Source organism: Acromyrmex echinatior, chromosome 3 (assembly GCF_024713525.1).
Source record: "Acromyrmex echinatior isolate Ae372 chromosome 3, ASM2471352v2, whole genome shotgun sequence".
NCBI classification, from domain to species: Eukaryota; Metazoa; Arthropoda; class Insecta; order Hymenoptera; family Formicidae; genus Acromyrmex; species Acromyrmex echinatior.
This window is the reverse complement of record NC_141854.1, coordinates 8,687,991-8,707,203: the sequence shown is the minus strand read 5'-3', so window position 1 is coordinate 8,707,203 and position 19,213 is coordinate 8,687,991. Positions and strand designations below refer to the sequence as shown.

At 33.2% G+C, this 19,213-nt stretch overlaps 1 protein-coding gene across 2 annotated transcripts in view; it reads left to right on the top strand.

Moving 5' to 3' along the window:
• The window catches only part of ssh (Protein phosphatase Slingshot), a 141,639-nt gene that overhangs the window by 101,429 nt on the left and 20,997 nt on the right, over positions 1-19,213 (top strand). For both annotated transcript variants that reach the window (XM_011056588.2, XM_011056587.2), the window contains one exon: positions 7,582-7,647. In XM_011056588.2, the coding sequence (XP_011054890.1) occupies positions 7,582-7,647 (66 nt within the window). The remainder of the gene's footprint in view (positions 1-7,581; positions 7,648-19,213) is intronic.

Here is a 19,213-nt window from a genome sequence, read left to right as displayed (position 1 = left end):
CGAGAAGCGTTGCGGTTTTGCAATATTCCCGCGGCACTACGGATTAGCACGTTTCAGCGATTACAGACTCGCGTGGACTTTACTACTTTTTCTTATTTATGATCTGTTACATAACGTTACTCGTTAACTATGAACATTCGCTGATTATTAAGCAATCGGTTAGACTTTTAGGAACAGGCTAAGATGTTTTTTTTTTTAATTTACTCAAGAGTACATGATTGTACAAAATGTCGTTTTATTAAGATCATTAGGTTCCGATTATAATATTTGCATGTTAATAAAATACGTCAGTGAAATGTATTTATTATTTGATACATTAATTTAGACTGAAAGATAAAAATGAGCATAAGCGAAAGAGTAATCATATTAAGACAAGGTCAAATGTCTACGAACATTAATTAAGCATCGCACAAACATCGTCATCGGTTACGTCATGATTAGTGTGCGAATGTGCACATCTGCAAGCGCAATAGAATGTAATGTATACCGTATGGTAAGACCCTGGCATCAGATGTCTTCTTTTTTTCTCAAAGTTGCGGACAGTTAAATAACAGCTTAATTACGGACCTCATCATAAATCGTACCGTGTACATCTTAATATATTTTCTATTGCAGTGTAATTAATGAGATGAGGAAGAGATTATGTTTTTATTTCCTTGAGTTGAAAAAAATATTGATAGACACTTGAAACGTTCGCTTTCTCTACCTTCAACTTGCTACTTTTTTATAGGGGAACATAAAACGTAGACTATAAATCTGTTATAGTATAAGAGTATTATATCAGAAATATCAGATGAAATTTTAATGAATTTCAACTTGACAAACTTTAATAGCATTTAAAATTCATATATATGCGAAAATTAGTTATTAATTAGAACAAGTTTCCAATCTCTAAATTGCATTCATAATCCGATTTTGTATTTAATTGTCTTTCTTTGATATGTATCTTAAGATTGACTGTAAAACGTCTTGAAATCATATTATAATAATCATATTATGATCTTGAATATAAAATTATTAATTATTAAATATTAAAGCAGATAAATATCAGCCTAAATTTATATGTTATATGGATGAAACTTTTTTTCAACGTAAAGATTACATGAAAATTTACATGGAAAATAAAATTTAACTTTTTATTTACATTACGTTTCTATTTTGCCAAAGCTTTTAATTTTTTATCAAATACACTTATAATTATACTTTTTATAAAATTTCTCTAAATACATATTTATTATAATAATTTGAAATAAAATTTAGCTTGTTTTGGCACGAATTAAATTAATCGAAAAATCCATATGATAGAAAAGCGATATGTAAATCCGATATGAGGTAAATCCGAGACATTCTATAACTCTATAGGGATAAATTTCGTTTGATTGAAATCTCTGATGATTTAACGTACTGCTGACGTTGCGCTGCTTTACATCCGGCAACCTGACCGATCAACAAATATTTTCAGAGCGGCACTAGCACGCGGCCACTTTCTAACGGCTGTGCCAACTTGTCTAATTCCCTCTACTTTAAAGTGACTCATTGCCACGGCTCGCCTGCGGATTGAATGTTGTACCGATAATTAACGTGGCGGCACAACGGCGTGCGTACGTACGCGCCGTGAAATGAAAGGAGAATATCAGTGGGTGTCTACGCGTAGATAGCCTAAGTATAGACTTTATACACAGTCTGTTTATCCGTAACCAACATAGACAATGTAATTCACGTAGACAATGCTGATGTCCATGTGCTTTCTCTTCCTTTCTCCGGTTTTTTTTTCTGATGTGTAGTTTTTATTCAAAGGAGCTAACAATAAGTTTAACTTACACTATCATTCTTTACATCAGAATGCTCCGTTGTCATCAATTTTAATACAATCCGATCGCATTAATGTCACGTTTTATTTATCATAGGTTGATTCAGTGAGTCTTCTTTTAGCATAAATAAAACGTGCGCATCGGAATACAATTTATAGATTTTTACGTATGATTCTTATGTACAAATATGTACAAATAAATATGTACAGATATAGCTGAGAATGGAGAAATATGAATTTGTGTGCAAAGAGGAAACATTTGTATACTTTTTTGTGAAATCGTAGATTTGCCAGATTGCATTGTTAATAGCTTGTTCTCATTTCGGCGTTTATATTATATGTGTAACACCGCCTCCACGAAGATAAATGCGAAGGTCGCCACCGTTCTCTCGGGTGTAGGGAAATGGAGCGCGTTACCGTAAGGCACGCGTGTTCAAGCAAGGTACTTGACAGGTGAGTACCAAGGTTACGACGGAAGGTCGTGACATAACTTGCGAAATCGAGACGCGAAGTCAACCGTAAGGTTCAGCATGGTTGGTCTATGGTATGGTCTACCGCAATGCAGCACGTAGTGTGGATTACATGCTGATGGAAAACAAACGTTGCAAAAGATGATACGGTGTCTGAAAGCATTAATTAAAGTTACTCTCACATTAGTTGGAAACAGAAAAATAATCATTGCAATATATCTCATTGCTAATATATAGACAATTTCATTCTTATATACAACTTTGATGTTTAGGGGTCTTCTTTAAAAAGAAAATTATTTTGAGAGCAATTTTTTCTAAATTTATATTTACTTAAATTTAGGCGTTTTAGGCGTCATTCTTTAAGATATAGTTTCAATGATTAGACTTACTCACATTTGATGTTATTTGCTTGAGTTTTAATCAATTATATAACAATTTATTATAATAAATGTTTTATTTTGATTTAATAATTATATCTTATTTGGATAATTAGAAGAGTTTAGGAAAAATTGCTCTTAAAATAATTTTTTATGAGACTCAGCAAAGCGTTGAATAAGATGTCAAGTCATTAATCTGCGAAGAGATTACAATAATGATTGTTTTTATTCCTTTTTTTTTTCATTTAATTCATTATTTGTATCTATCGATACTTTCTCCGATCATGCAGTTTAGACTCTAAAAGGATATAAAATGAAATATAGTTTCTAAAATGATATAAAATGAAATATACGCGTAATATATCCGATACATTGGCACATTAAGTGAGTTAACAGCCACAGAACTTTCAATGGCGGTGTTGCACCAACAAAAGGATTGCGATCGCGTCTGAACGATATTGACACGTGGCTTTTCGCGCGATTAGAAAGCACTTCGTCATTTTCCATAGCTATGGGCAAGGAGCTTATTCACGCGAGAGCACATTGACTGGGCGACGCGCGCGAAGTTCGTGTCCGGTCGGGTGAGCAATTCTCGCGAAATTAGCGATAAAGGGATAGTGGGATGGATGGACAACTCGATGCGTGGCGAAGGAAAAAGGAGAAAGAAAAGGACTGAGAAAAGAAAATGAGCACGAACGCCGGTCAGTTCGCGTTCCTACGATGTCGATGACCCTCAGGGCGCGGACGACCGTCTCTCTCTTCTTCATCTTCCTCTTCTCTTGCTCCATTCCTTTCTCTCTTTTTCTCTTTCATTTTGATGCGGTTGTCGCGAACTCGCGAGAGAGTTAGAGTCCCTTCGCGCGTTAGAGTTGCAATACGTCATTCGCTTTCTCGATCGGTTGAAACACTGTCGGTTGCAGCAACAGTTTGGCTTGCTCAGTCTTTCTTACCGTCTCTTTCCGGATAGATTACATATAGTCTTAACTATGTTACTTCACACGCAATGTAGCCAGAGAATTTAGTTGACACGTTCAATGCCGTGACGGTTATACTTCATCGGTCTTATGATATCGACGTGTCTTATTGATACACATGTAAAGTGCAACTGACTGATTATGTGCGCTGGATAAATTAAATGAACTAACGAGTGTTACGAAAGATTGAGCTTTATTCTCTATAACACAAATATTTGCAAGCTTAATTTACATTGGCATTACGATAGAGCCAGAGTAGCGCTAATTCTAATTAATGTGAGGCTATGCATCAATTAGGTTGGTTGTTTAATCGTTGAACATTGTTTTCTATAAATTTACGTACTCTTGCTTCGAATATAAGAAAGGCTGTTTCTTCTTCAATTTTATTTGCTAATCTTCAATTTGTGGGTAGCTTCATTTGTCATTAATATATTGAAATACAAATGAAGTTTTGAAAATTGTTAAAGAATTGTTGTACGTTTCGTAATGTTTAAGTAATAAATGTCATAACTCACACAGAATTCTTAAATTGTAATTATGAAAAGATTTACTTTTTAGATCGCGTAGTGTGTAAAATCTTTAAGCCTAATCTACAATGTGCTCTTTGTTTCCTGTTTCTTGCGTTTTACACTTTTCTGTTGCCTGAGATAAAAGAATTGACAAACTTTGAAAGAGATAAGAACATGTAAAAAGAAACACGATTGTCGATAAAACGGTCGCAAAGAAGGAAAAAGAAATAAAAAATGAGATAAAAAACAAAAAATAGGAAGCAAAGAACACATAGATTAGGTTTTAAATCTTTGGGGGAGTTTATAAATTGCAGCGTTTTATTTAGTTTATTACTACTTAAACATTATGAAACGTACAATACTCTTTTAACAATTTTCAAAGCTTCACTTTTATTTTAGAGTTTTGATACCATAATAAATGTGTATTTGAGCATTTTATTTTGAATATTCTATTTTTATTTGATGACATACGTAGATAATTAAACATTTTTTCAAATTGTCCTCAAAATAATTTTTTATATTAAAACTTAATAAAATATTGTACAAAACATCAAGTTTATTCTTCGAAGAAATTACAATGATTGCTTTATTATTTTTTTTTCTTCATATAATTCATCATCATATAAATATCCAAGTAATTTTTTTTGTAGTTATAATGTAAGAATTCTGAATTGTGATATTATTATTAAAACATTACAAAACTTAGGATACGATGGACCGTTGCGTGTATGTACTCTCTAAAACTTTTAGAATGAATTGATTGTTAATTGTTGTCTAACCGAAAAATGAGATCTTACTGTTAAAGATTGAAGATTGAGTCACTCTTTCAAGACCGACTCAATTTTCATTCTTTAGAATGAGAATTCCATTCCAAAGAACTTAGAGAGTATGGAATATATCTAAGAATGTAATCAATTTTCAAAGAAACTCTACTCCGTTTAACTGCATTGGGCGATTCGAAAATCGAGAATTTCTGAACGTCTATTCGCGTATCTCGAAGAAGCACGAAGGACCAGCTATAAAATTCGTTCGCAGAATGTGCGTAGAGTAACTGTAATCGGCGAGAGAGGCGAATTACGATCTGAAAGCAGAAGAAGGAGAGCGTCCGTTTTACGATCTGGATGATAACGGTGCGAGACGAGTAATTTCGCGTCGGAGGGGGCGGAGGACTGAAAATTGCATTTTTTTCCGTCCGTACTTTTTTTGTACTTCTTTACGAGAGTAAGAGATCACTACGCGAATAATCCTCAACGTTGTTACATGCAACACACCCAAATTCCTACCCACGAGGCACTTTTGCGTAACTGTTCGCGATTGCGTTTGGTAAATCGCTCGCGGCGATGCTCGACATCTTGTTTTTTTTTCTTCGTTTGTTTGTTCACGTAACTGCAACCTGCCGCGAATATCTTGATTGCGTAAGGTGCAAATTTCGATATCGCTTTATTGCGCAGCTTTATGTACGCCTAACTGTCCCTATCGTAGTTGTCATAAATTTTACGAGCAATATTTGTCTGAGAAAGTAATATTGATTGATTTATTGGGTTGAGAGTAACAAATACAAAACGCTACAAAAGAAAATTACAGGATAAACTTTTGTGAATTAATTTCATTTCAACATTGTTGTAGTTTTTGTTAACACTATTAGATATCAAGGAATAGTACGTCAATAGATACCAAAAGTATATCACTCTGAGTTAAATAACTTAATTATTTTTAACCTCTATGTATATCAAAATGTAAATCAATCCATTTTTATGATTAGTTTCAAAGTCCATATAAACAATGTCCATATTAAGGTATGCACTTAGTAAATAATAAACTAAATTGAATTAAATATAATACATTTTCTTGAGTTAAGTTGTTTAACTCTCCATTGTTTCAGTTAAATTAGCGATATATTAAATAGAAGCAGTAGCGACTTATAGAAATGATCAAAAATAACTGAAATTATATAATTTGACACCAATTTAAACATGTATGCAATCGAAAATAGATGTAAAATAAGCTTCTTATCTTGTTCAAATTTTCTGAAAGTCCATTAACTTTTTACCGCCTGCAAATAAAACAAAATCATTGATGTACCAAAGCGACGTTAGCCAAAGCGCGTTATTAAATCTGATCTTGCTTCTAATATTTGCGAATGAGGGAAAGCGATATGCTTCGAATAGCACGGCCGTGCAGCGTATGTGAAACGAAGTTTGACGTGAGTACCGTTCCTTTCTGGAAAAGACGATCGTAGAATCAGTAAGGATTTCCCGGAAATCTAGCCGGCGCGTATTACGGCAGCGATTCGCGATTCGCGATACCCGCGATCTCCTTTACATAATGCATAATTAATGGCAGTGCGGTGAATGCGCGCCCCTTCTCGTGTCGTAATAGCGAGAATTGCATTACCGTTGCAGTTTTGAAGCATCGTCGCTTTGCTCGCTAGCGTAACGACAATCGTCCGCTTGAAATAGCAAAATCGTCAGTTTGATCGTCCATTCCGTTGAATCAATATTACTTATGTAACGTCGAATCAAACCATTTCGCGGTGTCACGAACGGAATATTAATTCTCTGAAAAGTTAATAAAAATAAAATTGGAATTAATATAGAAGTGACCTCAAAAAGCTCTGCAACTTTGTATAATGAAGTGTCTTTGTAGAACAATTCCAGTTAAAATGCATATGATGCTCGTTCTTTGTGCTATTAATAATTTAGCATTTAAATAGGGGTTACGAGAAGATAACCGTTTACATACGAAACGATTTAACATTTAAATGTAAATGGTTTATGAAAATAACCGTTTGTTGCAATGATAATGTAATCAAAAATTATTTCATAATTTATATACTTACGACTGTAGCCAGTCTATGCAGACAATTCATGCAGCATGTATAATTTCGAAAAGTAAGAAAAAATAAGAAAAAAAAATAATACATTTAATAATACATAACATAACAAAATTATATTTATTTAAGATAACAAGTATACATTATAACAAATTTTTACAGATTTTTAGAGATGAAAAAGCAAATCAAACAATTAAATCTAGGAATGCGTGTTTTTTAAATTAAAATTTGAATTTTTTCCGTGATAAAAATGTAAGAACGTTTTTATTAATTGTGCTCTAATAAATTTACACAATAGGAATTATGTAAGATATTATTTTGCTAAAAACATATATATAACTGTGTCTACTATTTTAAAATCCTTTGAATTATGTTTATTGTTACCTGAAAACATAAATATTAAAGCTCTAATATGATTCTAGTATTCCAGACTACTTTACGTTCTACATTCTTTACGAATTAAATAATTTACACAGTAAAAGCATCTTAAAACAGTAATAATTTTCTCTCATTGGTTAAGTAGTCTTTTAGTAAAAAAGTATTACGTATCTTATTCAACATGGTTCCTAAAGGTCATCGCGGTCTCACTTCCGGATTTTATCTTTCAGGGGTTTCAAGGTCAGCGTTTGTGGCCGTCAACACATCTTCAAGCCAGTGTCCGTTCAAGCCATGTGGTAAGTCTGCATCTTTGATAAAAGAAACTGGTTTCGCGATGTAAGAATGGAGCAAAAAAATAGCGGCTCTTAAACGTTTTTTATGTTTTATATAACGGCTGTTTAATACTGTGTCAGAGTGCGTTTTTAATATCGGCCTCTGCGCGAAATTAAGAATATAAAGAATAACGTTAACTTTAATAGAGTGTATACTATCAGAAGTTTTTTAATTTATATATTGCTGATACTACTAATGAGATAATTGCATGGCTTTACAAGAAACTATTATTTTTCTATAAATACTTTTGAGATAGAGAAGCGATGAAAGATTCAAATTAAATATTCTTGCCCAATTATTAGATATAAAAAAAGATATACGGTGCACTGCCCTCCTTTCATCTACGTTATCGTTAACGTTTCCGTATTTAAACAGTAGAAATAGTACAGTATAACAAGTCACGGTTCTTGCGGTATTTCTATCAGTATTCGATATTCCGTCAGCTACGCTAGACGAGTTGTATGATTGGAAAAGAAGGGTCATTGTCATAGACTTAACAATCGTAGCTAATAGATAATGTTGATGTAATTATACGAACGACCAAGACGATTGTCGATCACGGAAGATACGTCGTACAAGAGAACTCTAAACATACACAGAGCAGCAAGATTTTCTATGGAATTATTCTTACGCGATTGAAATAATATTTATCGTGAACCTGTACATTGTCGCTCGAAATAGATAAAATAATTAAAGAAAGAGTGAACAAAGAAAAATTGAATCTAAATTGAACGGCGAATTTATTCTTAAGGATGAGCTTTCTTGGACATTCTGTTCGTATTTTCAGAAAAAAGTTTAGTTGATCCAGGTTTTAAACGAAAATAAAGCAAACATTTTACGGGTATAAATTGTCTGTGTTGAGACTATGATTGACGTACAGGCTATGATTGATCTTCGAAATACATCTGGTTTGATGTATGTGCGCATATGCTTTTTTTTTATCTCATACAAGTGTGACTCAAGCGACACGAGGCGTGTTGGGATGGATGGATTCTGGGTACTATAAAATTTCAGCCGATACTCCACGTGTCAAATGATGTTATTTGAATTTTTTGTGATGCTTTCTGATGCTTTCGCAACACGTATATGCACTGTTAAATATCAAAAGTTCAATGGCTGCCCACTCTCTCTTGAACTGTAACATTTTGTTATTTTTAACTTCCATATGTGTCAAAATGCAAATCAATCAATTTCTGTTGTTAGTTTCACCGTAAAATATACCAATATCCACATTAATGTATGCATTAATAAATAATGAACTAAATTTGGGTTAAATTTAATACATTTTCTTGTGTTAAATTATTTGACTCTATTGTTTCAGTTAAATTAACAATATTGACATATTGAGCAAGAGCAGTGGCGATCTGTAGAAATAATGAAAAATAACTCAAATTGAATATAATTTGTTGTTATGAATTTAATAGTGTACGTCTATTACATGCAATGAAGTATTAAAATACACGCAACAGCGGCGAAGTGCTGAATGATTCGGGGATGGGATGACGAAGATGTTATCGATGCGGAAGAGGCTGGACCAGCGCGAAAAGAAAAATTAGGCGTGGGTCGTGGTTTAATTGGTCGACATCACAATTGCCCTATGTGCGACCGGACAGACAGCAGGAACTTTCTTAACCGCCCAACCTCTTCCGGTGCTATATTTTTTCAGTGCTAGCGAAAACAGTGCTGTCTCCTCCCACACGAATCAATTATGCTCGAGCTCTCTCCTTGTAGCGTTGCTTTGATCAGTCGATAGGAAATTGGATTAATCAAAAAATTACGCTCGATTTTTGAAAGCTAAGTTCAAATTATGTTAAAAATTACATTAGAATGTTTTATTTGATATAAACTCTATTTGTCCACAAATTACAAAAAATGGAAGATACTGCTTTGTCTCGTTATAGGGAAGCTTTAAAAAAATCTTCTTAAGAAATAGTTTATTTCTCATTTTACAGCAAACTTACAGTAAACTCTCGAAAAGATGTTAAAGATAATATATGATTATAATGATGTATGTTTTTTTTTACTAAATGTTTCAAGTAAAATCTTTACGTGTTCGGAGACATACTTGAGAATAGAATAATTTTCTAGAAGCTTTTTTAGGAGACAATCTATTTTTTTCAAAGATCTGATTGATATTATAGCATATGTAAATTTTGTCGCTGTTGTCATTACTAATTATTGAATATTTTGAAATTAATTATAAATTTTTATATATGCATCGTTTTACTTTCCTTATATTTAACTAATTATATATATATAAAATTAGTTAAATATTTATTTTGTATGAGCATATTAAAATCGAATATATCGGTCAGCAGTTATCAGAATAGGTGTCATCTCCTTATTTGTCTTATTCGCGTGACCTACGACTTCGAATTTGTTATTTCTGGTACTGCTGCGTGTGCTCGGACGATGTGTCTGAATTATAAATAGTCTTGCCTCCGATCCCGCCACGTGCATTAGCGTTAACTCGCGGTGATTTTTGCAAAAGTGCGATCGACTCGGCGTGTGTAGGCGCAAATACCTTTGATGTCTACCGCAGTGTGAACTTTCGTGGGTGTGCTAATAAATTAGCTCGCAAATTGATTTTCGCGTGTGTACTTGAAGCTATGAATCGCGATACTCGCACAGTAGGAACGGAAATTAATTCAAATGGATCCTTGAAACAGAAGAAGAACAGAAAGAAGAACGTGGTACTATTAATGCAAAAAAATATATCTTATTAAGCAGAAAATATATTAATTAAAACATTTAACACTTTAATAAAATAATAGATATATATAACATAATAAATATACTTTATTATTATTGTTATTGTAAAGATAAAATTGAAATGAAAAAAACTGATTCTTCTTAGAAAACTAAATATACGAGAAGTTTAAAGTAATCATAAAAAATAAGAAGTGAAAAAGTGTGTTATTGTAAATAGAAAATAAAAAGTTTATTAATTTCTGCCACATTTTTCTGTTTTTTTTTTTTCAAATTTTATTCTTTCTAAATTATCTTTAGAAGAGATATTACAAATATTTCAGGAAATATACTAAAATTATACCTTTTCTCATTCAATGTATAACAACATTACATGTTTAACTATATTAATTATATTATTCAATCATATTATTTAATGATGCAAATTAATTATTAACAATATTAATAAATTTTGAACAGACAAATTTGATAATAGTGAACGCACTTTTGTTTCAGCACTTCGCGAATTTAAATAAAGGTTTTAAGTAATCGAATCAACCTCTTGCAGAAACAAAAAAAAACAATTGTATCACTGCACAATTGTTGCATTCAAATCTATTACTGCACGAAACGTGGCATGTCGAAATGCGTCCTGCACCGCGAACGAACATCGCGACGTCGGGAACACCGTTGCTCCTTTCCTATCAACGACGACGACGACGACGATGACGACGACGAAGACGTCGGGACGTCTCTCGTCGTCGTCATTCTATTTTTGGAAAAGCCCCGTTGGTCTCGACCATTACACCGTGGTGGGGTTGGTTATACAGTCGCGGACCACCGCCCGCGCCATTTATGGGCGCGTCGCGACGCGTGGTCACTTTGCCGAATTTCATTACGTGGTCGAACGACACTGAGCAACCCCTTTTGGAATCACGTTGTTTCCACGTGCATCCGTATGTTTCTTTTTTTTTTACAAAATCTCATTGTCATTACTACTACGGCTTAGGCTGTACGGTTGCGTTAAATATACGCGTTTCTAACGCTGTTAACTTTATTGATTATTTCTATCGATTGATCTTTATTGATGCAGTATTACAGTTAAGAGGAATTGATGGCATTTAAATTTGAGTTACATTATTTTGAATTACAATTATATTATCAGGTAATTTGAATTGACTGAAGAGTTGATAGCTGTAGCACTTAATGCAAAATTTATCACTATACATTGCAAAATTAGTGATAAATATATGTAAAAGATGATCACATACAAAATTTATTTACGTTATAATATTATACATTTTTTATTATGCGATATACTGCTACTTCAGATATTAATTCTTATCTCAATGAAAATATTGATGTATCAATAATTAATGTTCTTATAATATTAAAAGTGTATTTGTGGATAATACATACATAAATTACTCGCGTATAACATATATGTTATAGCAATCAATGAAAATTGGAATTGTAAATTAATTGTAATATTGTTATTATTTCATCCATGTTAATTTAATTAATTTTGCTCTGCATACCCACATAAATATTGAATATGATAGACAATGTAATGAAACGCGTTAATTATAAGAATGAAGTTTTTCATTTCATTTTATTATTAATATGATTACGATAATACTATTATAAATAGACAACAGACATTCTTTGTTCTGTTATCTTTGTATTCTATTTAGAAACTATTGGGGATAATTGCTTCTTCGTATGTATGAGATACCTAAGGGCTATTGCGAAAGTTTACCTCCGTTTGGATGGCTGACCTCTCTATAAACGTGACCCACATATGTAATTGAACTGAACGTATCCACTTCGTTTCAATTTCAAAAGTTTCTCGTTTACAGACGGGAACTCCTCTCTGATGCTGAAACCCGCCGCTCAGTGTCAAGCGTGAAATATTAAACGTACTTGATTCGGTAGTCTTGATATTTTCTTTGTGAGCGAATACACAACGCAGAGAAACGTTTATTTATGAACGTTTATTTATGAACATTTGCCCCGCAATTATTTTTTTATTGTTACGCGTATTCCCGAGGAATTTGCTTCTTACAGCGGTATAATTGGACGTAAACATTTCATTCGGTTGAGACATTAATCGAGATTCCTGTCAATGTTGTCGATCTCTTTTTACGCGATACACTTTTTACCTTGACACAGAATTTCCGGTCGCGGTGGATTATGAATGTCTAGCTAACATAAGTGTACCAGCTGGTACCTGATACGAGTTATTAACTAGTATGTAATCGATAAAAGATTGTTTTATTAGCAGTGCTTAATGAATCGCTGAATCGCTGAACTGTGAATGTAAATGTAATTAGGATTTAAAAAATCTTAACATTGACAAAGAGAAATAGATTAAAAAGAAATTTATGTAAATATTACAGTGTTAATAAGTAAATTTGTGCTAAAAAAACACCCACATTTATATAACGAATTGGTTGGACTCAGTGTATTAAAGCCATTGTACACAAATTGACGCGAAGATGTATGTTGATTATAAATATAGAAATCGGTTAAACTGTAAAATCACTCAATACACCTTATTATGCTGTTACATAAAATTTTATCATTCAAAATATTTGCATTTCACTTTTACATAGCTTTAATAGGCACCAATGCGTCTAATCGCTATTAGATTTTTTCTTGTGTAAAATGTAGATAAAATTTAGAGATCCATTAAATAATCAATTATAATAAAGTAAAGAAATAAATTTTAAGTGAAGAAGAATAGACTCAAATTCATGGCGAAAAAAATCTTGGAACAGTTTCTTACTTTAAAAAGATTATATATTTACATTTTTACGTGCAGATATACCTGTATATGAATTATGTATATTATATGAACACGTAATATACATAATATTAATAAATATCTGATAGTCCTGCTCTGGGACTAAATCATCATACGTATCTTACTCTAGATACCCGATTCAATGGACGACGTCAGTTTGCAATCTGGTTTTTGTTCTCTCGGTGCAAAACGTGTCAGGTCGACTGGTTTCCAGGCCGTAGTGACGGGTTTAGGCGTGGTGAATGTTCAGTGATGAGTGCTGTCCGTTTCCAATCGCGCAGATAACTTCCCGCGTAGAATTTCCTCTAACGATCAACTCCAATTAGCACAAAGAGCTGATTTGATTGAGCGTAAATCATGAATGTGGTTACTCTTTCACGCGCAGAGAGGGCCGTTAGCTAGTGAGACGGTATTAAAAGATTGATAAAAGACCAAAACAAAAGCGCGATAGGGTCATCTTTTTTCACTGGTAGACAGGAAGTCGCTTCGCGGGATCATCGGGAATCAATGAACCTCAAGCGGACAGCCGGCCAGAACCGGTTCTCGGCCGGATGACGAAGACGAGAACTCGAAATGACACCTCGTTTTATGATGAGGTTGCCGACACTTGTACAGCATTCTCATCATGGATGTGATCGTGTCGATAGCGCGAGAGATCGCGTCATAATCCCGCATTTCTAATGCCTCGAGAGAGCTACTTAAAAAACTATACTGTTAATTTGATACATAATTTGTTGCATTATGCTATATATGATAATTTCTATTAAATTGATAGAAATGTTCTATTATTACGCAAAAGCAATTGCAGTACAAATTTTTAATAATATAACTGGTACTGGTACTAAATTTTATTTTTTTTTTTCAATAAAAATTTAAAAGTATTACACTACTTAAGAGAGATTCTATTCTTTTTATATTAAAAATTTATATTCGCAGAACGTGTTATTATTTATCGATTTGTAATCTTAATGGCAATTTTTTATAATATAATTATATCTTCTTTAACATATTAAGAATTACCAATAAGAGAAAGGAAGAAAGAGGGAGAAGAAGATGACTTATTCTTGTTTATGAAAATGTAAAAAAATAAATATCTTTAATCCTGTATCTTGATATGGAAGTTTTAATTAGAAATAGAATGAATAAACAGACTTAATGCGAGTGTTTAAAATATAAATTCTCGTAGAAACGGAGTTGATAACAGATTATAGTCCTTATCGTCGCGCAATGTTGACACGCATGAATGATATCTCGCGGATGCGTCTCTTCATCGTCGATCTGAGAGCCACCAAGAGTTGCTGTCATTTATTGACGAGATCAATCGGTCGACAGCCTGTTCGACTTTGCCGCTCCTTGCTTTATATTTTCGCGTCGAGGTTGTCGACTCCTATTCGCGTTTTCACTTTTTGTCAGAGAAACCTCGGGCACCGATTTCAACGCAAGTTGCTTTCACGTCGTTCGATACCGACGCGATTTATTATTGCCGGAGGAGACAATGATATTCGCATCGCGTTTCGGATATATGAACTTCAAAAAATGATGCTGTTTCGTTCTAGGGAAAGGGACTGTATTTTCCGATATTATACAAAAAAAAACTTCAACGTTTAACTCGAGATTTAAAAAAAGACTAAAATTAAATATTGAATTGCTATTATCAGTAAATGTATATTTTTATAATGAAATTTTTATTATGAAATTTAATTAATTCCTTACTTTTTTCTACATTTGTTTTCGTTTTAAAAAATCATCGAAAATATACGCAAACGAATATCAATTAGTTTTTCAGTGCGAGCTTTTTTATGTACAATGAGATGTTTCTTAAATATATACAGGGTGCCTCATAATTTCCACCAAATATTTCGTGCGCAGGTAGAGCGGACTAAACTAAATCGAAAAGTTCTTTACTATTTTGCAATTTTCGCAATAATTAACAAGATATTAATTACTAAAAATCGTCGAATATTGGTCTTTAATAACTTTTTACTCAAGTACTTCATATATCAACCTTACAGAAGAACAGCAAAAGACAAAAATTGTTAATTTTCTCAGAGCTCTATGAGAAGATATAAAAGATAGAAACATATTTATAAATCATCGATATAAAATATGTGGTTAATTTATATTTTGTAAGTTTTGACAGATTTCCTTCCTTTTGTTTTTTTTTTTCGCTACAATTTAAAATAACGCTTGGTAAATGAAGCGAAAAGATTTCGTTGCCGCATCTCGTTGTCACATTTTAGTGCAGACCGCGTGCTTGTATCATGCGCGTTTGCACGCACGCTTTGAGGGGCATGCTTTACAAGGCCGTGATATGGCGTTTAATGGAATTCGTCTGTCGTGCGCAGGCGGACGAGCGATAACTTGATTCTCCCGTCCGCGTCAGTTGACGGCCGTGTTCTCCAGATAACAGAGGCGGATTCGAGTTCCCACGTTATCTCATCATCAGCCTTACACCTCCCTCGGTTTCATTATTACAGCTCGACGTCTCTGGGTTTCTATTCGACGTATAACAAAAGTAAAATTGACTTACAGTATAAATTCAGTTGGATGCTCGATACGCACTGGTGCTTATTAAAGCCATTTTTCTTAAATTGACATAAAAATAATGTGTTTAATGTAAAGATAGAGAACGGATTAAACCATGAAACCCTTAATACATTTTATTGTGCTGTTAAGTAAAATCTACATTTTATAATTTGAAATATTTGCATTTTATTTTTACACATATTAAATCAGTAAACAATGGTTTTAATAAGCACTGGTGGCGCATTTCAGTGGGTTGAATTCATTATTAGTTTACTTAGAATAAGTTATAAAGAGATAGCGTCAAGCTATTGATGATGATGCGACAAGCTTCACTTTTTTATCTCGTTTTTAAGTGAGAATCTATTCCTTCACACGTTAATTGCGAATATACGTATATCAGTTCTATCTCACGTCCGACTTCACGTCTGTCACCGATATGCGATAGCTTTTGAAGCAGCTATCATGAACTTCCGCCATCTTCAAGTCTCGGCTCCGTCTATTGTGGCTTTGTTTTCTCTGCCGCGTATCGAGTTTCCTTTGAAGGGGCGTGCGTTGGGGGATAACTTTCAGAACTGATAAAACAGAATGCGCGATAACCTGGTTGCATCGCTTTCATTTTGCATAGTTTTGCATAACCATGATAGCACATTGATATCGACGACATAATGATGAAAATCACATTCGACTAATTGTATTAACTAATTGTATTGTGTCCGCGTATGCAAAACGCCGATTGTTCGTATTTCTTTTCTATTACTGTTTTTTGTTTCAATATTTCCGTATTTTGTTATTTACTTTCTCCAACTATTAGTGTTTATATAAAAGAAGATAAGATTTTAATTTATAAAACAACTCTTTGATAAAACAAGTTGCCTCAGATAATTAGTTATATAAGATAATTGGATTGATAAATTAGCTTGGAAAGTAAGTCTTATACTTGAAAAGATAATTAAAACACAAATCTAACGAGGATCATAAAGTTAATGATAAAATGGCCACTGATGTCAATTGATTTGCGATCATCGTTCCAGTTGATTTCCGTTCTAACTTCTGTAAGGCTTAATTCGTTTATAAAGCTTGTCACTCTCCGTGTTTCCGCACCAACAATTTGTCTTTGGTTTTTACCAAAGGTTACGTCTTTTTCGTTCATTCGCCGACTCATTCTAAACGTTGAAAGACAAGTCGGCGACAAAGGGTCATTCAACAAAATTGGTTCCGGTTGGAAAGCTGACCGTTATTTCATTGTACAGGTAGTCTTCGACCGAAGTAGAGAGATGTCACCATACATCTTCCGTTAAGTACGATCGCTAGAAGTCGATCTAGCTCGGGAAACCGCAAACGTTGTCTTGTAACTACACTTCCTATTTCAGCGGCTTTTTAAAACCCGTTTTAAACCCGTCGTTTAACTTCGTACTCGATCTCAGCGAACAATAAACGATTTTCTGACAATTGCTCCAACAAACGTAAATAAATGAAGGGTACGCTTTTTATTTTCAGTATAAAGTAATCTGAAATATTCACGAACTAATTGCAATCAACCTTCAAGAAAGAAAAAAACAAATAAGTGAATTTTGCGAACTTTTATTCTTACAATCTTGTGCGTGCTTACGTAAATTGCTGCGAAAATTCCCTTGCTTTTAAAGTCATAAATATTGGCGCATCGATATTATCGATATGAAACTGGCTTTAACAGAGCTGGAGCTAGATCTCCAGCTTGGTTGCATCTCAGTGCTCTGCAAATCGAGGGAGCAAAATATCACGAGAAAATCTCGCGGAATTACAGGTCTTAGTGGGTTGCCGGTCTCTCTTCGCAATCAACGGAATAGCCATGACTCGATACGCAATGACTGGTCGATAGAAACGAAAAGTGCAGTGCGCGATTCGCCATTTAATTGTTTTCTACGGTTCGGTGCATATAGGATCTCCTGGTGGAGACTGCATGGAGCACTGCATGGGTGTCTGTGAGATCCCTATCGGCGACAGGCCGAGTGGTAACGCCTTAACCAAGTATCCGTTGATGTCACCGTTGTTCTCACCGCGCTCCCGTGCACATCGTGCGGCATAATCATTTCCATTCCTTTCACTGCTGTCCCCGCCATTTGAAGAACAGGTTGGGCAGACGCACTGTTACATTTATAACGTCAAATTACATCCAATTTCAGTTATTTTCAATCATTTCTATGATAGGTTACCAGTACTCTTGCTCAATATATCATTAATGGAAGTAAAACACAATGCACTAAAACAATTTAACTCGAGAAAGTGTATTAAATTTGATTTAGATTTAGTTTATTATTTACTAAGTGCATATATATATATGTTAATGTGGACTTCGTTATGAATGTTTTTTATGAATCATAGAGATCAGCTTAATAAAACACAGAGAAAAATGTTCTGGTTAAACCAATGAAAATTTAATCGGAACAGCATTTTGGTAAGGCCAAATAGAATTTCTGATTATATTAACTAGAAAATGGTTGTAATAGCCAGAAATGCTATTTGGCTTCACCAAAATGCCATTCTGGTTGGGTCTTTTTGTTGGTTTAACCAGAATATTTTTTTCAGTGAATCGTAAAATAAATTGTAGTAAGAGAAATATTACGTTTTTGATGATATTTCTTCTAGTGATCATTTTTAAAAAATTATAAAAGATGCTATTTATTGCTATAAATTTATTAATCGTTCTCAATTAAGTGTTGAAATAAATTAAGATTTGTTTAGTTTTAATTATTGAGATATATTTAGTATCGAAAATTAATAAAATGCATCAAAAAGTAATAACTCAATAAATACAATTTAAATTTTGATATGCAGTAATTTAATTTAATAAATTTGAAAAATTGTATATGACAATATATTATTTAGAACAAAATAGATTTAATTATAAAAAGAAAAATATTATATTATCACGAAAAATTTTTTATTTTCAACACGAGATTAGTAAGGAGATTAGCAATTAGAGATTAACAATTTCTGTGCTTAAAGGAAAAGAAGGAAAATAATTATATTATTTATAAAATAAATGCTGTTTTGGATTTTAATTTTCTTATTATCGCGCGACGTGTATCTCGAAGAAAAATGTCACAAAGAAGTTGAAATAGCTAATTAACATTCCCGGTAAAGGATAATTGAGAGGTCGTATGAATAAGATACAGGTTATTACCGATATCTAGAGATACATATCATTTAGATACAGTTACTATGATTAAGAACGTAATTAAGCGTATCACGATGAAGCGCGAATATCAAGAGTAAAAATGCAAATGCGCGAAGCATTCAAATAATTTCTTGGTTTCTGCTTAATTATTATTGGAATTCTATTATAGAACTATACACGTTAAGCGGTTTTTTTTTAAAGAAGCACACATATACTAAATATATAAAGTATATGTAGAAGTTTCTCTCTCTCTATCTTTATCAAAAATGGTTAACTCATCTGGTTTTTTAAAGATACAGGTATGTACTCATATATATGGGAGAACGCGTCGGGAATGTACATTCAGGTCGAA